This window comes from Sminthopsis crassicaudata, chromosome 6, assembly GCF_048593235.1.
Source record: "Sminthopsis crassicaudata isolate SCR6 chromosome 6, ASM4859323v1, whole genome shotgun sequence".
Taxonomy (NCBI): Eukaryota; Metazoa; Chordata; class Mammalia; order Dasyuromorphia; family Dasyuridae; genus Sminthopsis; species Sminthopsis crassicaudata.
Window position 1 is genome coordinate 239,386,798 of NC_133622.1, and position 22,082 is coordinate 239,408,879.

Genomic DNA, 22,082 nt, shown 5'->3' on the forward strand with positions numbered 1-22,082 from the left:
ATGTTTTTAATTTTATTTTAGTTTTAATTTTTCTTTAGTTTTTTTCACTTGATTTTTTAAAAGTCTTTGAGTTCTATAAATTCTTTATGTGGAGGCAGCTATTTAACATTACTCTTTGGAGTAGAAGAGGCTTTCCTATTTATTTGTTTATTTGTTTATTCATTCATTAATTTATCATTTATTTATTTATTCATCCATTCATTCATTCCTTATTTATTTATTTATCTATCTATCTATATATTTATTTATTTATTTTTACTTCACTGTTCTCTAAAGATAAATTCTTGTCTTCCTTATTCCCTATGATAAAATTTTATGGCTGGATTCTTTCTTCTTTCCTGTTATTTTATTTATTTATTTTTAATAAGAAGTATTAGGGTAAACACCTTTAATCGTAAAGTGGGGGACAGTGCCTCTAGCTTCACTTCAACTTTCCCCTCTGACTTGGACTGCAAAACCAATCAGCCAGATTTCTGTCTTCCCAACCTCAGATCCCAACTTCTCAATTCCAAGGATTTCTGTTTGCAATTTATTTACTTACATAAATTTTCTGATTGGGAATGTCCTCATCATTGCAATTATGAAGAGTGATCTAGCTCTCCAAACAACCATGGATTTTTATCTTGGGAACTTTTCCTTTTTAGAAATCTGCTATACATCATCAGCCAAAATCTCCAAACTATATTTATAAATTATTAATGGCAAATGTTGTTTGCATTTAGCCCTTTAAAGTTAAATTTCTTCACTCAATATAAAATAATAAACTGAAATATTTATTTCAAATATTGTTATATAAGCTCATAATATATACAAAACTGACATTAAATTCCCCAATAGATATACATAATCAATTTGCTCATTACTAAGCCAATTCATGAGATATTTCTAAAACATACACACGTGTGTGTATGTGTGTGTTTATGTACAATATTATCCCATATTAAGTTATTTTGCTTGTTGATACTGAGGAATTGACTCCATTTTATAAAAATTATAGGCATTTAATTTGTATCCAAATTATTATACCCTAAAAATCAGCTAAAAACAAAGAAAAATAATTTTGGTGAAATATTTTCTACAGAGTCATATCATTTATTATTTACAGAAAGAAAGGTTTATTATTTAACTTTGGCGAATTTCCACTCACTTTAGTAAGAATTTAATTGCCTCTCTACTTTAAATTTCTTTATATTTCTGACCTTGTAATGCATTATTTTGCCTCTATGTTATTTATTTGTTGTCAGTTCAAACATTTCCCCATTGGTTTCTATGAAATTTTCAAATCTGTCATGTCTTCAGGCAGAGTAATATGCGATCATTTTCCTATAAACATATTTTTCCATCATTAAAAAAATCAATGGATTCTTCTAATTCCTAGATGTCTTTTTTTTCATTTTCACAAGTGACTGTCATGAATATTGTTATTCTTGTAGATCTTTTTTTGTTACCAATCATGTCTTTAAAATATCTTCTTATTAAAAATATGAATGTCAGTTCTTTTTCTAGAATAATTTCAAATTATTTTACAGAATACCTATTTCAAGACATAGATCAACCAACAGCTTTTCATTTGCTCTCAGATTTTTTAGCAATTCACTCTCTTATCTTTTAGAATCTTTGTAAGCCTAGTCAATTGCAGCAGTTATTTTAATTTTAAGATTAAAAATTATAATATTATAAACAACTTTCAAATGGTTATTATTTGTTTCTTGTGCTATAGATTTGCTATTTTTTTACTCTTCATGTTTTTTGTCTTTTGAAAAAAAAAGGTATTTCTTCTATATATATGTATAAATTACCTCTAATACTTTGTATATTAAAATAAAGATAGCTGTGTAGCACAGTGAATTCAGTGGTGGCTTTTTTCCTCTGCCTTTTAATCAGGAAAAAAAAAATCTGTTTCAGACTTCTATTAGTTGTATGACTCTGAAAAAGTAATTAACCCATTTATTCTTAGTTTCCCCATTTATAAAATTGAGGAAATCAGGTATCAAAGGTTGTTGGAAGAATCAAATAAGAAAATATATTTAAAGTTTTTTTTTTTGTTTGTTTGTTTGTTTGTTTTGTTAACTTTCAAGTTCCACCAATTAACTATAGGTTAGTTACTTTATATTTTCATTGCAACTTCAATAATTTAATTTGTTTTAAATCCTTTATGTTTTATAGTGGTAACACTCTATGTCTATCTTTTTATAATCTCCTTTAGACCAGATATGGTTGTAAATCTTTCTCTATACATAAATATATATATATATATATATATATATATATATATATATATATATATATATATAATATTTCATTCCTCACTAACAGACATTCATACATAGATTATTTTTTTAGTAAACCAGAAATTCCATGGGAGTAGATAATTCCTCACTAGGAACAAATATAATGAAGCACTTCATATTTTTAAAAAATTCCTCAGTTATGATGAAAGGCTTAATGATGTTTGAAAGTTATAATGTTAATATGTGTCAGAAGCAAGATTTAAACCTAAGTTATCCTAAGTTACTGTAGTCACACACTCTCTCCATCAATGTAATATATTGCTCAAATGATGATAAAGAGGCGGGGGAAAGGAAGGGTAGAGGAGAGGAAGGGAGAAAAGGAAGGGTTGTTTTTTTTTTTTTGTTTTTTTTTTTGCATACCTTAAATGCAAATATGCATATATATAATCAGCTAATAGTATAAAAGTGTTTTAATTTCATCATTTATATTTGAAAATTCAAGTGAATGAATGCAATTTTATGCCATCTTAGCCAGGTATATATTGAATATGTTATCATCCTAATAATTAATTTTAGTTGGTATGTATAGCTTTTTAACATTAGAGTTGTAATATTTTGTAATTAAGATTCAGTAAAATCATGGGGATATTCAGAACAATGGCAGACATCTTCTGACTCCCAAAAGATCATATTTTTACATAGCAAAGAGGGGTACACTCTGACATATGTAAGGTTTTTTTCAAATTATTTAATATCATGGTAAACATGTGAAAGTATTCTGGGATTAAATTTCACTTTAATTGCAATGCTACTTTTTCAAATATTTTATGTAACATATTAAACAAACATTATTTTAATCATTTTTACTTTGAAGAAGTAGAAAATAAATCTTTATTAAAAATGGTTCCATGGGAAGAATTTTGAGTTTATCTAAAATTTGCTGGGCCATTTACTCAAACACATTTTCTTTTTCAAATACACTGTTGTTAGAGATTGAAATATACATTCTTTTCATGTTTATTTTTTTAGGTTATACTAATACATTCCAACACTGAAATGTTATCAATTTTTAATAACTGACCATATTACTCCTCTTAGAGGGATTTCAAGGATTTATTTTAACCTAAAACAATGGATTATATTAAACTCATCCAGAATTTGAGGGAAATATTTGTTGATATAAAAAGTCTTAACATTGAATCTAAAGTTATATCTGTAAAACAACCAATTCCAATTCCTGGGCCAGCTAGGTTGCACAGTGGATAGAGCACCAGCCCTAAAGTCAGGAGGACCCCAGTTCAAATTTGGTCTCAGACACTTAATATTTCCTAGCTGTGTGATCCTGGGCAAGTCACTTAACTCCAATTGCCTCAGCAAAAAACAAACAAACAAAAAACAAAAACAAAAGACCAATTTCATTTACAGTACTTTAATGAATTTATTTATGACATAATTTAAACCAGGAAAAGATATATGAGAGTATTCTAGACCTTTACGATCTTTGGGAAAACAAGGCAGAACTTATTATTATTTTTTGAATTTAACATTTTACATAGACTTACAAAATAATACAGTTAGTGCCAAATTACCGTACAGGTATGATATAAAAATTTAGGATCAAGAGAGTTTGCTGTGGATGGAAGGATCTCAAAGAGAACTACAGATTTTATGAATCAAAAGTAAGGAGTAAGATCATTTTATGCTTGGATGAAATTATGTAGTTAGTGTGGAAAAAATGACTAGGCTAAATAATGAAGGACTTTAAATGTGAAATAACTTTATATTGTATTCTAAAGGTAATTGGAAGAGATTATGTTTACTGGGGAAGAAACTAACAAAGTCAGAACTGTATTTTATGAAATTAACAATGAGCTTTTTTTTCAGTCCAGCCATTGAACCTTATTAAGATTGATTAATTAGAAATGATTCTTTGTTGATCAAAGAAGGAGAGCCAAGGCAGGGCTAATTCCACTTCTATAATGTATCTGTCGCTACTCCTCAGACAGAAACCATTTAAAAATCACTTTATATGTAGAATATCTAGTATTATGCCTGACATACAGTAAACACTTAAGAAATGACAATTAATTTACTAATTGCTGTGTTGACCAAATTAGCACCCTGGATACCTTAGAATCAGCTAGAGTCAGGATAAAGGAAAGTCTTTATTCTAAGTCTTTAGTGTAGGATCTCTGTTACCTCACTGCCTCCTCTCTCTCACAGAAGTGACCCTGGCTAGTCTGCCTGAATCTCCTAGTCCCTCCCACAATTCTCTATATACGCCAAATGATTGGGCCAGCACAGGATAGTGGGAAGGGCCATTTTCCAAGCATATTCTTACAGAGTATTGTCCAATCAGTAATTAGCCTCAAGTTCTGGATTATCTCACCTAGGTTCATTGACTGAAGAGTTTCAGCCCCTTACAAATTGCTGCATTATAAATTTAGCAGGAGATATCTTTTGGACTGCCCGAGAGAGAGTTTTTCTAACCAATTGCAAATTCACATTTTATCAACAAGATTTAATGTCAGAGGTGAAATGTCAAATTTTAAGATGATACAAAAGAAGGAAGAGTGATTGACATAGCACATAACAGTCAGAATCTAAAAAGTATAAGATAGACTAGGAAATTATGACATTGTGATAAAACACTTTAAGCATAATAAATATATAGCCAATTATAAATTGCAGCATTGACTTCTTGTTTAAAAGACAAAATCAAATTAAAACTAAATGTTTGAAAAAGATTTAAAAATCATTAAACTGAAAATTCAATAAGTGTGAACAAACAAAAAAAGGCAATGAGAATTTGACCTATATCAAGGGTGAAAATATATTTTCCAAGAATAATGGTGTGATTAATTCTTTACACTCTACTCTGTTCAGAATACATCTGAACATCTATTTTCTGTTTTTAAAGGCAATTGGTTTGTGTTTTATATTGACAGGTTGAATGAATAGCATATAGAAGGCAACACTCAGTGGGTGAATCAGATTGGTGAATATTAATTGTTTTATATGTGTAAAATATTGTCAAAGTTAAAAATTGATTTGACCTAAAAGGTAAAATGAAAGCAAGTAATAAAAATATATGAAAATTAAATTTCAAAGTTAAGGTCTAGAAGTTGGAGGAGAGAACAAAATTAAGAGTCAGACAGACCAACAGAGAGAGAGGGGGGAAGGGGCATAGAGAGATAGACAAACACAGAGAGGGAGGGAAAGAAAGACATAGAGAGAGAAGGAAAAAGAGACAAAGAAAAACAGAGACAGAAAGGCAGAGAGGCAAATAGGAGAAAGGAATAATATAAAGTATAAAAGAATACACTGAGAGGATGAGTCAGATAGTCCATCAGACATTATCCAATAAAAATTTAAAGTGTGATGACATAATTTTTTAAAAAATATAACTTTCTAGTGGTTAGAAAACTCCCAGGTTTCACACTATGCCATATATTGAAAATGATTGAGGCCTAAAAAAAAAATTGGAGTAAATCTCAGTTACAGAAAAGAGGAATTGTTAATATTCCTGTAATCTGCATTCAGTCTGTCATATGGCTATTAGGAACCAAAGAATTTCTACTACAAAAAATGATTATTCTTTTATAATTAGTACCTTAGTTATGATGTATTTATAATAATACTAAAGTGATTTTGACAAACTGATTAATTCTCTCTGTCTCATTTTCCCCATAGTAAAATAATATGGATAAACAGAGAACCATAATTTCAGGAACATACTTAGGGGACTGAGTTCCTAAGGGGAAAATGAATTATAAAAACCTTTGCATTCAACATATGGACAGGTTTTCTGATTGAGAGAATGAGCCATCTCTTTTTCCCTTTCAAAATCTTTGTGCAGCTTCAGCATGTTTTGATAGGTAAAAATGGAGTGCATGTGACTTTTTTATTGAATATAACTTAAAATTTCATTGCAGGAAGAATGTTTTAACTAAGCTCTTTTTCTAGAGTTTTGCTTGTTGAGATTTCCTTCTCCCCCATCTTTTGGCAGAAAATGTATCTGTGAAAGTTTATTTCATACTATAATGGATGGGAAATAGATATTATGTAATAATGTTATTAATAAAAATATAAAATACTATTAAGAATTCATATGTACATAATGCTTCAAACTTTACCAATTACTTCATACATAGTATCTCATAACCTCTCTTTTTCTCTGTCTTAAGGGAAGAAGATATAATTAGGGGCAATACTCAAGAAATCTAACTTAACAGACTCACAGAGAAAAGCCCCATTGACAATTGAAAATTTTCTAAATAAGTTCATTCCTGTGCAAATCTGCATGGTGTGTCCAAATATTCATATCAGGTTTTTTTTTGTGTGTGTGTGTATAGCAAGGTTCAAATTTTGTTTGGACAGAATGACATACTCTTTCTCTCCTTCTGCTCATCCTTTCAGTAATGGCATTTTTTGTTAGCTTTTGCTTTGAAAATATCTCAAGAATTGTCCTTCAGAAATCAATAGAAAAATTACTTTCTTGCCTACAGTTTAACACATTGAAATGAATTTTTTTGATAATATAAATAGGTAACTTTTCTAGTATTGCTACTGACTACTTGTATGAACTGAAAAATTTGCTTCAAGTACAAAATGAAGAAATTGGAAAATTAACTTCTTAATTCACTTTTGATTCTAAATATAGCAATCTGATACTCTTTGAATCAGAGAAATAAGGACACATAGTTTGATCTCTCCCTCTTTTTCTTGTTTTGCTTTCAGATGGTATTTATATACCAGAATAGGGAAAACTCATTTTTATAGTATTAGTGATTCTTTCCACTTTTCAAGTATCACTAGCACATGCTGATTATTCTTTATGTCTATTGGAGCTAAATGATAACCACCCATAATTATAAAGCTTGAAAGATTAAAGAACTTATTTCTTATCATAGAATATCAAAATAAAGCTATGAAATAAGATATGATAAGCTTTAATATCTCCTTTTTGGTACAAGTTGTACCCAGGGTTCTGATCTCTTAAAGGGTTTGCATGTCATCCATTTGATGAGAAATTCTGGAGCTAAGATTAGAACCTATATCTTCCCTGAAGAATTAGACTAGTTGGATTCTAAGGAGTTTTTACAACTATGCTCCTACAATTCCCAATTTTGGGTTCTTTTCTGTAGCATCTCAAGTTGGTGTATGTAAGTTTAAAAAAAAAAGTGATTTTATTCATTTATATATATATATATATAATATGCATATATATAGTAATATAGACATATACATAAATATAAATGTGCACATATCCACATATGCAAATGTATTAGCCTGGGATTTATATATAGAATGAAGGAGAGAAGCAACATCGAAGCTTGCCATCATTATTTTTACTGAACAAAAGAACTCACTGTAAATGCCAGACTAAACAAATTTCCATCTGTTATATCTCAGATTTATTCCAAGGATATGGGAATTTCTTTAAAAATTGAAGCATTCATGTTTAACTTTATTGAATTTATGAGGAATCTCTCATGAGTAAGTTAATTGGTATGAGGTGGTTTTTTGTTTGTTTTTTTGTTTTTGTTTGTTTGTTTTGTTTTGTTTTTGCTTTTTCTAACAAGGTAAGATGTGTTGAACACAACTCGCCTTATCTAGGGGAAAAAAAAAAAACATACCATTTAATTTACTTATGAGAGATTTCTATGCAAATATATGTATATCCATACATATATTCATATATACACAGAGAAAAAGAGAGAGAAGTAGAGAAAGAGAGACAGGAAGAGAAGAGAGGAATGAAAAGAGAAAGACAAAGGCAGACACACAGACAGAGACAGAGACATTTCTTGCTTTGTTTTGAGGGAATGGTTGTCACAAACTATATAAGCTAGGTTTTATGTATGATCCTAGCTTGGACCAATGTATACTGAAGTGTATGAATTTAGGAAGTATGCATGTTCACTATGTTGCTTCTCTTCTTGATGTCTTTATCTATATGATATATTGAACTGTACATATCCATTTTCATGAGTTCTGTTTGATCTGAATAATATCTCTGCATAATGTATATAAATTTGATTATATTTAATGTATAGGCAAAAAGATAATATATATATATGTGTATATATATATGTGTATATGTATATATGTATATATATATGTGTGTATATATATATATATATATATATATATATACATATATATATATATATATATATATATATATATAGCCATATAATGTCTCCTGTAACCTTGTTCTAATGTTTTTCTAGGATACAGTTAATAATTATGCTTGAACCATGTGAAAGAAGACTTTTTTCATCTTTATTCAATCTTGAACAGAATGAAATAATGGAAGAGGAGAAAAATTGCACTGAATTTATTGAATTTACGCTCATAGGATTTTCAGATCATCCAGAACTCCATATTTTCCTCTTCCTGATATTTCTAGTGATTTTTCTCATCACCGTTTTAGGGAATCTTGGAATGATTATCCTGATCAAGATCAGCCCCCGCCTTCATACTCCTATGTACTTTTTCCTCAGTCACATGTCCTTCATTGACCTCTGCTATTCCATAGTCATTGTGCCCAAAAGGTTGGTGAATATATTAACAGAAGATCAGGTCATCTCTTTCCTAGGTTGCATTGTACAGTTCTATTTGTTCTGCACATGTGTGGTCACTGAAGTCATATTGCTGGCAGTGATGGCCTATGATCGCTTTGTAGCCATTTGTAATCCACTGTTGTACATGATTGCTATGTCCCAGAAGCTTTCCATCCAGTTGGTGTGTGGCTCATATATCTGTGGTACAGTTAGCTCTCTGATTCACATATGTTTAGCCCTTAAGATATCTTCTTATAGATCCAACATCATTAATCACTTTTTCTGTGATCTCCCTCCACTTCTGTCTCTGTCTTACTCTGATGTCTCCATCAATGAACTGCTGCTTTTCATAGTGGCCAATTTCAATGAGATAAGCACCATCATTATCATCCTTATATCTTACATATTTATCCTCATCACCATTCTGAGAATCCGCTCTTCTGAGGGTCGGCGCAAAGCCTTCTCCACCTGTGCCTCCCACCTCACTGCCATTGTGGTTTTCCATGGCACAATCCTTTTCATTTATTGCAGACCAGGAACTGGAAATATTTCAGATTCAGACAAAGTTGCTACTGTATTTTATACTGTGGTGATACCAATGTTAAACCCTCTCATCTACAGTTTGAGGAACAAGGATGTAAAAGATACCCTCAGGAAAGTGATAGGTTCCAAACTGGGGAGAGGGAGAGGAGATTAAAAATGATATCAATATTAATGGACTCTTTTAGCCTATTAACCACTGTGATTTTTCATGTGAAATCACATAGTGAGGTACTTTTTGTTATGGTCCTTGAATTTTATGTCTCAAAGAATAAGAAAAAGAAATCAATGTCAGACTTATGTTCATAAAGTCTCAGTTCTAATTCTTTCTATTCTTATTTACTCTGTGACAGAGCAAATTAAAATCAGTGATCTAGAATTTGCTCCTCTTTAAAATGGGGCCAATTACAATTAATTTGACTTTCAGCAAACAAGGTTTATTTTTTCCTCTGTTGTGTACATTTTTTTTTTTACTTTTTTTCTTCCCCTTTCATCCCCTACCCTATCCCCAGCAGTCTACAGTTAAGCACTGATATATTTATATAGCTCAACACACAAATAGATCCACACACTTATGCATATATATATATATATATATATATATACACACATAGAGAGCTGCATGTATACATACTTAGATATACTCAGACACATACATACACATATTTACTCATAATTAAAAATACATATAAAATAATATCAGTATGGCTGACATATAATGTAGCTTTTAAATAAATTCTACTCCTGATCCTTGTTATAGTGTTTGTGTTTCCTATCCCTGCTAACTCTTCTTTAATTCTGCTCCTTAACCTTCCCCCATCCATGGTCCCCTTTCTTGTCTTCTTTCCTCCCTTCTCCTCCCTCTTTATCCCTTGTCCATTTATAGTATTCCCTCTTCCCCTTATTGCTTTACAGATTTTGAAGGGTGCTGTACCCATCATGGTATATAGTATGTGTATACACATATATATGGTGTTCCCTATTTAACCTAATTCCCCAATCTAAGGTTTTCAGAAATATGAGGCCTCATGGAGAGACTTAAATCAACTGATGTTGAGTGAAATGAGCAGAACCAGAGGATCACTGTACACTTCAACAACAATACTGTGTGGGGATGTATTCTGATGAAAGTGGAAATCTTCAACATAAAGAAGATCCAACTCACTTCCAGTTGATCAATGATGGACAGAGGTAGCTGCGCCCAGAGAGGAAACACTGGGAGGTGAATGTAAATTGTTAGCACTGATATCTGTCTGCCCAGGTTGCATGTATCTTCGGAATCTAATGTTTATTGTGCAACAAGAAAATGATATTCACACACATGTATTGTACCTAGACTATATTGTAACACATGTAAAATGTATGGGATTGCCTGTCATCGGGGGGAGGGAATAGAGGGGGGGGGTAATTTGGAAAAATGAATACAAGGGATAATATTATAAAAAATATATATATAATAAAAAATTAAAAAAAAAAAAAAGAAATATGAGGCCTCGTGACTCTAATACCTCTGTATTGGTTCTTCCTCTGCACTTCATTTGTATAACATAATTTCTCATGTCAATCTTAAAAATATGGTATCTATTTCCATACACGACACAAAAATGATTTGATTATGTTGAGATCCTTGAAATTAATCTTTGATATTAGATCTTATGTTAATTTTTTATTAAGTTCAGTTTTAATTGAAACAAAATCCTGAAAGTCTACTACTTTATTGAATGTCCTTTTTTAAATCATTGATATGACATTTTTGGACACAGTCCTAGTTTTTTTCATTGCCAGTATATATTATTTCAGGGGTGCAGTTTCTTTTTGTGGCTGCTGATAAATCCTGTACAATTCTAATTGTGTCTTCATCATATTTGAATTTTTGTTTGTTTTTTGAAAAAACTTTCTCTTGATGTGGGCATTTTAAATCTTGACAATAATCTTCCCATTTATTTTCCTGAAAAGATGACTTTGAGATTATCATTGTGGTTGTTGTTGTTTTGTTTTGTTTTGTTTTGTTTTGTTTTGTTTTGTTTTTTAATTTCCCCCTCATGTTCTATAACACCTGGACAGTTTCCTTGGGGATTATTTCTTCCATTATTGTATCAGTAATTTTTTTTTCACAGCTTTCAGCTGGCCTAATTATTCTTATATTTTGCCTTCTTGGTTTCTTTTGTAAATCTTGTTATTTTTATGTTTTACATTCTATTCTAGTTTTTTCATTCTTTATATTTTGCTTGCGGGGCAGAGCCAAGATGGCGGAGAAGAAACACACGACTCTGTGAACGTCCTCACTCCCTCACAACCAATTAGATAAATTAAGCCTCAAAATAAGCCCTGGACTGATAGATACCACAAGGACTGGAAGCAGGACTTACCAGCTGAAGAGAATCTGGAGTTTCAACAGAAAAGGTCAGTCCCCAGGGGAGGAAGAAGAGAGGCCAGCACAGACGGCTGGGTGCTAGCATACTCTGCCGATCGTGCTGGGAAGGGCTCTGGGATCAGAGAAGCCACTGAGATAAAGGAATCTGGCACAGGCTATTAGCTCTTCTCTGCTAATTATTTAGCTGTTCAGAAGAGAAAGCTAAAATACTTTAAAAACTCAGATTAGATTTTCCCCGGATCCTGGAGGTGACTCAGCAGATCTCGGCACCACGGGGTGTGGCCTCAGCTACCACCTGAGAATAGTTAAGAGATTGACAAGTGGGTGGATATGGCCCAAGGCAACACACACTGCCTAGTTTAGCTGGAGGGAGTGGAACTCAGCTCCAGGAAGTCCCAGAGAAGCTGAACCTTTGAACTAGGGACCACGGTTTCTGGCAGACACTTCCAGTTTGAGCACAGGGGCTTTTCACGTCACCTGCTGCAGACATCCACGCCCCACTGGGACCCATAGGCTGGGCTTTGTGCTGCCTTTACTGTTCAGCGCCCTCGGGGCACAGCAGTGCTAATCACCTCTGAGGCACCTCCAGGGAGGGGGTGGGGAACTCTCTCCCAGAGCTCTATCTTAGCTCAGGCACAAGAGCCGCTGCATCCATCCAGTCTGGGAGGAAGCTGGTAAAGAAGTAAATAAATAATTTCCTACCACAGGGACAGACCCCAAAAGATTTTTTAAATATGAGCAAAAAAGCCAAAAAAACCATAGATTCCTACTACACAGAGAAAGAGCTGTTATCCAACCCCGAGGAAGTTAACAGCAGAGAGACAGCAGATAACAACCTAAAGGGGAATGATTCCTGCCCCCCATCACATAACTCTCTCCTAGAAGAGACTCTTAAAAAATTAAGGGAGTTTGAAGAAAAATGGGGAAAGGAAAGGGAAGCTATGATAGAGAATAACAACGTCCTGAAATTGGAGTTGGAAAAAATAAAGAATTCACAGGAGATGCAGGGAAACAAAATTTATGAATTAGAAAAGGTTAAAAAATCACAGGAAAGTAGGATTTCTGAATTGGAAAAGATAAAAAAGTCTTAAGAAAATAGAATTTCTGAATTGGAAAAAGAAAATAATTCTCAAAAAAAAATAGGGAAATGGAAAAAAATTCAATAGAGCAAAATAATTCATTTAAAAACGAAATTGGGCATTTACAAAAAGAACTAAAAACTGTGAAAGAAGAAAATAACTCCTTAAAAGTCAGGATGGAACAAATAGAAATGAATGATTCAAAAAGAAACCAAGAATCAGTCAAACAAAACAAAAAAAAATGAGAAACTGGAGAACAACGTCAAATACTTACTGGGAAAATCTATAGACCTGGAAAATAGGTCTAAGAGAGATAATCTGCAGATCATTGGACTTCCAGAAAACTATGACAAAAAAAAGAGCCTAGATTCTATTTTACAGGAAATTATCAAAGAGAACTGTCCAGAGATAATAGAAACAGAAGGGAAAGTAGATGTGGAAAGAATTCATTGAACTCCTTCTGAAATAGACCCTAAAAAAAGAACACCACGGAATATAGTGGCTAAGCTGCAGAATTACCACACAAAGGAGAAAATCCTGCAAGCAGCTAGAAAAAAACAATTTCAAGGTGCCACAATAAGGGTCACCCAAGATCTGGCTGCCTCCACATTAAAAGATAGAAGGGCCTGGAACCTGATATTCCGAAAGGCAAAAGATCAAGGACTGCAACCAAGAATGAACTACCCAGCTAAGTTTAGCATCTTTTTCCATGGAAGAAGATGGTCATTCAATGAAACAGAGGAATTCTATATGTTTCTAAGAAAAAAACCAGACTTAAACAAAAAATTTGATCTATATCCACAAGACTGAAGAGAAACAGAAAAAGGTACACAGAACCCTTGAGAACTGTAACTCTGTTGTGGGTATATAAAAAGTACTCAAGGATAATTAATTTTACTGATATAAAAGAAAAAAGGGGGGTGTAGTAAAGGGAAGGAGGTCATTTCAGAAAAAGGGGAAGGAATGATAAAAAGAGGGAAACTACATTCCAGGAAGAGACATAGAAAATACACCATATCTGAGGGAACTTAGTGAGGGGGAGAATCATTGTGTGAATCTTACTCTCATCAGAAGAGGCTCAAAGAGTAAATAATTAACATATTTGTTTTTCAGAGAATTTTCTCTCACCTCATTAAAAGGGGGGAGAGGAAAAGGGAAAAGGAAAAGGGGAATAAGTGAAGGGACTTGGAGGGAGGGGGGAGGGATCCTAAAAAAAAAAAAAAAAAAAAAAAAGAGGGAGGGTTGCGTGTCACAAGGGGGGTCTGTAAATTAAATATCAGGGAGGGGGATCAGGGGGGGTCAAGGCAAAAAAGCATAATCTGGGGATAATAGGATGGCAGGAAATACAGAATTAGTAATTTTAACTGTAAATGTAAATGGGATGAACGCTCCCGTCAAACGGAGACAGATAGCAGATTGCATCAAAAAGCAGAACCCTACAATATGTTGTCTATAGGAAACACACTTAAAGCAGGGAGATACATACAGAGTAAAGGTAAAAGGTTGGAACAGAGCCTATTATGCTTCAGGTAAAGCCAAAAAAGCAGGGGTAGCTATCCTTATCTCAAATCAAGCAAAAGCAGAAGTTGATCTAGTTAAAAAAGATAAGGAAGGAAATTATATCCTGCTGAAAGGTAGCATAAATAATGAAGCCATATCAATACTAAACATATATGCACCAAGTGGTATAGCATCTAACTTTCTAAAGGAAAAGTTAAGAGAATTGCAAGAAGAAATAGACAGTAAAACTATAATAGTGGGAGATCTCAACCTTGCACTCTCAAATTTAGACAAATCAAACCACAAAACAAATAAGAAAGAAATTAAAAAAGTAAATAGAACATTAGAAAAACTAGGTATGATAGACCTTTGGAGAAAACTGAATGGCAATAGAAAGGAATATACTTTCTTCTCAGCAGTTCATGGATCCTATACAAAAATAGACCATATATTAGGACATAAAGATCTCAAAATTAAATGTAGGAAGGCAGAAATAATAAATGCCTTCTTCTCAGATCACAATGCAATAAAAGCTACATTCAGTAAAAAGTTAGGGGTAAATACACCAAAAAGTAATTGGAAACTGAATAATCTCATCTTAAAGAATGACTGGGTGAAAGAGCAAATTATAGAAACAATTAACAATTTCACCCAAGATAATGACAATGATGAGACATCATACCAAAATCTTTGGGATGCAGCTAAAGCAGTAATAAGGGGAAATTTTATATCTTTAGAGGCTTATTTGAAGAAAATAGAGAAAGAGAACATTAACGAATTGGGCTTACAAATTACAAGGCTAGAAAAAGACCAAATTATAAAGCCCCAACCAAAAATTAAACTTGAAATACAAGAATTAAAAGGAGAAATCAATAATATTGAAAGTAAAAAAACTATTGAATTAATAAATAAAACCAAGAGTTGGTTTTATGAAAAAGCCAATAAAATAGATAAACCTTTGGTAAATTTTATCAAAAAAAAAAAAAAAAAGAAAGAGGAAAATCAAATTGATAGTCTTACAAATGAAAAGGGGGATCTTTCCACCAATGAAGAGGAAATTAGAGAAATCATAAGGAGTTACTTTGCCCAACTTTATGCCAATAAATTTGATAACTTAAGTGAAATGGATGACTTCCTCCAAAAATATAGGCTCCCTAGATTAACAGAGGAGGAGATAAATTGCTTAAATAGTCCCATTTCAGAAAAAGAAATAGAACAAGCTATTAATCAACTCCCCAGGAAAAAATCCCCAGGGCCAGATGGATTCACATGTGAATTCTACCAAACATTTAAAGAACAATTAGCCCCAATGTTATATAAATTATTTGAAAAAATAGGGGATGAAGGAGTCCTACCAAACTCCTTTTATGACAAAGACATGGTACTGATACCTAAACCAGGTCGATCGAAAACTGAGAAAGAAAATTATAGACCAATCTCCTTAATGAATATTGATGCTAAAATCTTAAATAAGATATTAGCAAAAAGACTTCAGAAAATCATCTCCAGGATAATACACTATGATCAAGTAGGATTTATTCCAGGAATGCAGGGCTGGTTTAATATTAGGAAAACTATTAATATAATTGACCATATTAATAATCAAATTAATAAGAACCATATGATCATCTCAATAGATGCAGAAAAAGCATTTGACAAAATCCAACATCCATTCCTACTAAAAACTCTTGAGAGTATAGGAATAAATGGACTATTCCTTAGAATAATCAGGAGCATATATTTAAGACCTTCAGTAAGCATAATATGCAATAGAAATAAACTGCAACCTTTCCCAGTAAGATCAGGAGTGAAACAAGGTTGCCCACTATCACCATTACTATTCAATATAGTACTAGAAACGCTAGCCTCGGCAATAAGAGCTGAGAAAGAGATTCAAGGAATTAGAGTAGGAAATGAGGAAATTAAACTATCACTTTTTGCAGATGACATGATGGTATACTTAGAGAACCCCAAAGACTCTGCTAAAAAGCTACTAGAAATAATTCAAAATTTCAGCAAAGTGGCAGGATACAAAATAAATCCACATAAATCCTCAGCATTTTTATATATCACTAACAAAATGCAACAGCAAGAGATACAAAGAGAAATGTTGAGAGTATAAAGTATTTGGTAATCCATCTACCAAAGAAAGGTCAGGAATTATATGAGAAAAATTACAACACACTTGCCACAAAAATAAAATCAGATTTAAATAATTTGAAAGACATTCAGTGCTCTTGGATAGGCCAAGTGAATATAATAAAGATGACAATACTCCCCAAACTAATCTATTTATTTATTGCTGTACCAATCAGACTCCCAAGAAACTATTTCAATGACCTAGAAAAAATAACAACAAAATTCATATGGAAGAATAAAAGGTCGAAAATTGCAAGGGAAGTAATGAAAAAAAAACTCAGAGGAAGGTGGTCTAAGTGTACCTGATCTAAAGCTATATTATATAGCAGCAGTCACCAAAACCATTTGGTATTGGCTAAGAAATAGACCGGTAGATCAGTGGAACAGATTAGATACAAATGACAAAAAAGGGTACATCTATAGCAACCTAATCTTTGACAAACCCAAAGATACCAACATTAGGGATAAAAATTCATTATTCACAAAAAACTGTTGGGAAAACTGGAAATGAGTAATGCAGAAATTAGATATGGATCCACACTTAACACCATATACCAAGATAAGATCAAAATTGGTCCATGATTTAGGCATAAAGAGGGAGATAATAAATAGATTAGAGGAACAGAGGATAATCTACCTCTCAGACTTGTGGAGGAGGAAGGAATTTATGACCAGAGGAGAACTAGAGATCATTATTGATCACAAAATAGAAGATTTTGATTACATCAAACTAAAAAGTTTCTGTACAAATAATACTAATGCAAACAAGATTAGAAGGAAAGTAACAAATTGGGAAAATATTTTTAAAGGCAAAGGTTCTGACAAAGGTCTCATTTCCCAAACATATAGATAACTGACCCTAATTTATAAGAAACCGAACCATTCTCCAATTGATAAATGGTCAAAGGATATGAACAGACAATTCTCAGAGGAAGAAATTGAAACTATATCCACTCACATGAAAGAGTGTTCCAAATCACTATTGATCAGAGAAATGCAAATTAAGACAACTCTGAGATACCACTACACACCTGTCAGATTGGCTAAGATGACAGGAACAAATAATGATGAATGTTGGAGGGGATGTGGGGAAACTGGGACACTAATACATTGCTGGTGGAGTTGCGAAAGAATCCAGCCATTCTGGAGAGCAATCTGGAATTATGCCCAAAAAGTTATCAAACTGTGCATACCCTTTGACCCAGCAGCGCTACTACTGGGTTTATATCCCAAAGAAATACTAAAGAGTGGAAAGAGACATATATGTGCCAAAATGTTTGTGGCAGCTCTTTTTGTAGTAGCTAGAAACTGGAAGATGAATGGATGTCCATCAGTTGGAGAATGGTTGGGTAAATTATGGTATATGAAGGTTATGGAATATTATTGTTCTGTAAGAAATGACCAGCAGGAGGAAAACAGAGAGGCCTGGAGAGACTTAAATCAACTGATGCTGAGTGAAATGAGCAGAACCAGAAGATCACTGTACACTTCAACAACAATACTGTATGAGGATGTATTCTGATGGAAGTGGAAATCTTCAACATAAAGAAAAACCAACTCACTTCCAGTTGATCAATGATGGACAGAGGTAGCTACACCCAGAGAAGAAACACTGGGAAGTGAATGTAAATTGTTAGTACTAATATCTGTCTGCCCAGCTTGCATGTACCTTTGGAATCTAATGTTTATTGTGCAACAAGAAAATGATATTCGCACACATGTATTGTATCTAGACTATATTGTAACACATGTAAAATGTATGGGATTGCCTGTCATCGGGGGGAGGGAATAGAAGGAGGGGGGATAATTTGGAAAAATGAATACAAGGGATAATATTATAAAAATATATATATAATAAAAAATTATTAAGTAAAAAAAATATATTTTGCTTGCTATTTCTTGTTTTCTTATAGATTCACAGATTTCCCCTTAAAATACTAATTTTTTTTATTTACTTTATATTTCCCCCTAGTTATGTTCAAAACATTTTTTACATTTGTTTTTAAATCTCTCAGCATTTATGTTTTCTCCTTTATCTCTATCCATAATTAATAAACCACATGAAATGTTATGCAAATTATTTCCATAAGTCAAGATGTGAATGAAATCATAACTGTCCCAACTTAGTGAAAATAAAAACTCTCAAAATAATTGAGAGAAAAAGAGAAAAAGGTAGGGAAAATATGCTTCAATTTGTATTCAGATACAATTAGTTCCTTCTCTGTGTATGGATAGGATTTTTCATCATAAGTTCTTCAAAGTAGTCATGAATAACTGTACTAGTGAAAATTACAAAGTTATTTACAGTTGGTCATACCAGAATATTGCTATTACTTTGCATATAGTATATTCCACTTTACTTGTGATGAAGAGATTTTCTGTGGAACAATAATATTCCATCACAAATACAGACCACAATTTAGGGAGCCATTTCCCCATTGTTAGGCATTCCCTTAATTTTCAATTTTTTTTTTTTTTTCCCTGAGAAGAGTGATGTTATGAATGCTTTTGTACTTATAGGTCATTTTCCTTTTTTTTGTTTGTTTAAATAGCTTTTGGGTATTTCCGCCTAATAGTGGTATTGTTAGGTGAAAAGCATATGCATAAATTTATAGCCTCTTGGCGGAGTGGAGTCTATCAATTTTTATATTACCTTCTGATTCTAGAAGTCAGGACAGTTTTCCTAGATAATTTATTGAAATATGATATCCAGGCTCTTTCCTTGACCATTGGACTTTTCAGGTTCAATAATGTTTGCTCTGAGCTTCAAATGTTTTTCTGTTTGTGGGAAAATCTGGAGAGCTTGAAATTTTCTGACCTAGTCTGCTGACTTTCCACAGTCCTCCCTGCTAACAAGGTTTAAATAACATATGTGTATGTTAAGAACTTTGAAAACTTCCATGTCCACTATCAATATATTCATCATTCCTATCATTCTCATCTTCATCATTATCATCACTTATAGTGACATAAATCAATATATTTATGATAAATCAATAAATCCATCAGTCATTCCCTTTCAGTTTAGTCTATTCATTGTGCTATTTTCATTTGTTTCTATCTATTGATTAGGTATGTGAATGTGTTTGTATATTTTTGTACATTTGTGTTTATAAACATATGTGTGTGTTTGGAAGTACATATATACATGTGTGCATTGATCATACTACTTGCAACATATGAGATGCTTTAAAATTACTCAATGAATTTCATTGAATTAAATTATAATCCAAGCCCATTTTCAATCTCCTGAACCTGACAGGTCAAACTGATTACCAATTCATTAATTTCCTGAATCACAAAATGTTTAGTCTCTTTCCATACATTCAAAGAACTGGCATATTTATTGCCAAAATGTGGTTTTCTCAATTTCTGAAAATGATAAATAACAAATTTCATCTCAGACAACATAACTTCCCAATAAATACATGGTATAATTCCCCATGTGTGTGTTCCTTTTGGGACCTGGCAATTAAAAGTATCGAAATTAGTGGTTTTATCAAGGGACTGATTTTTAGAAAACTCAAGAGTAAAATATAAAAGGTGTCCAATTCTCCTCAAAAACCATGGGTGGCCTCTGGATCATGAAAAGTAATTCCCTTGGCTTCTAGACAGGGCTTATTCCTAATCAATTAGAAAATTTGATTCTCAGATATTAGTAGCCTAAGAGAAGTCATAGTACTCCGAGAGAACTCATTTTTTCCCACTGAAAGATCATCCATCTAATACAGGCTACAGTTTCCAAAGAAATCAGATAAATGAATTTGGTAAGTGTTCTGGATTTGGGAGGATGCCTAAGACATGAGACTCTCTCTTTGTTTTAAGTTTGGGGCACCTTCATTTATTACCTAATAGTTCAAATTTCATTTTTTTTCTTTTCACACACACAAACAAACCTATTCATCATGAAACAGTCTAAAAAAGATGAAGGTAAAATTATTTGAGATATAACAATAGGAAACACTTTAAGCCCAACTCAACTGTCAGTAATGAATTGATCAGTCATTGCCTGTAATGTCTGCTACCTGTGAAGGTTGAGGCTGCTTTTGTTCAGGAGTTCTGAATTTCAATAGAAATCAGATAATCAAATAGGTATATACATTTTTAATAACCATGTAATGCTACTCATAAAAGGTGGTAGGAGAGTGAATCCCTTCATTAAGGCAAAATGATAAATGTTTTGCTAGAAGCAATTTCTCCAACAAAACAATAAAAACAAACCTGAAGTTTTTAGTGATCTATAACCTCAATATACATGAATGGAATTATATGACAAACAAGGAAGATGTTATATTTAGCGTTCGTTGAGAGGAATTATTCTCAAGACCAGAAAAATTGGCATTAACACTTTATCATTCAGTAGGCCATATCTGAAAAAGTATGCTGAGTTTTGAATACTATATTTTAAAAGGGCATTAAAAATCTAGAGTATGAGGATAGTCATGGATACACATGTTATGATCCCTATAATTGCAAGGGTGAGACTAGTAGATTGTATGAGGTCAGGATTTCTGAGCTGTATTATTTTTTAAGCCTATTGAAGTATCTTCAATCATTGTGATATTTAAATGTTGAGTTCCCATGAGAAGAGGGCTCTTTAAGGAAAAGTAGACTGACCCAAGTCAATAGGATAATGGATCTAAAGCTTCTAAGATGATAATTAATTGGATCAGGCCAATGTGCAGTCACCATACTTCCAACATGAATAAAATAGAGAAGTCTATAATGATGATGATCATGATGATGATGATGATTTGAAAAGCACAATGTATTCTATCCAGCCTAATTAAAGAAAACCCTTGTCTTTCTAAACTGCAATAATTCATAACCTAATTTAGCCATAACAAAGTTAATACTAGGGGAAAAACAAGAAGGCTTTTATTCTTTTTACTTTTTTGGAAATTTTAAAAAATAAATTCAAAGAAAATAGACGAATGCTTATGAGGGTTGCATACAAGTACCTCAAATCCTCAATTAGGAGTTTATTTGCACTTTTTAAAAGTAGCATTCTGAAAAATTTAGTAGTTTGGTATTCAAACACTGAACAAATGACAATGTTAGGAGATGTGCAGATATAGACAGATCAAGTAAAAATAGTGGTTGGTGGTCTGTGATAAGTAAAGGAAAGATAAACAAGTTATAAAAAGCAGACAGACCCAAAAATCACTGTAACAAAACTAAGCATTTATTAAGGGTTTATTATGTACCAGGAAATATGCTATGTAATGGTTACAAAGAGAAGAGAACAAGAAAGGTCAGGGGGATAAAGCTTTTGAGGAAAAGTTTTTTTTTTGTTTGTTTTTAAGGAAATTTTAGTTTATGGGAGGGGAAAAATTCATACATACATACATACAACTATGTACAGATAAGATATACACAGTATAGATAGATTGTATATAATCTCAGAGAGAAGGAAATATCAAGAAAGAACAAATAAGGATTTATTGCACAAGGTGAAATTTAAACTGATGATGGCAGTTAGGGAAAGTATTAGGTAGAGACGAAATAGAAGAAAATGTGAGGCATGGGGGAGAGCAAATATTACAAATATTCTGAAAGTGGAGTATCACTATATTACCAAAAAATGTAGAAAGGAGTAAGATAAAAAAGACTGGAAATTAAGGAAAGTCTGGGTTATGATAAGCTTTTA

At 32.4% G+C, this 22,082-nt stretch overlaps 1 protein-coding gene across 1 annotated transcript; it reads left to right on the forward strand.

Moving 5' to 3' along the window:
* Window positions 1-8,546: 8,546 nt before the first annotated feature.
* Window positions 8,547-9,497, forward strand: LOC141547433 (olfactory receptor 5L1-like). The gene has a single exon (XM_074275866.1). The coding sequence runs from the start codon at window positions 8,547-8,549 to the stop codon at window positions 9,495-9,497; it is 951 nt and encodes a 316-aa protein (XP_074131967.1).
* The last annotated feature ends 12,585 nt before the right edge of the window (window positions 9,498-22,082 follow it).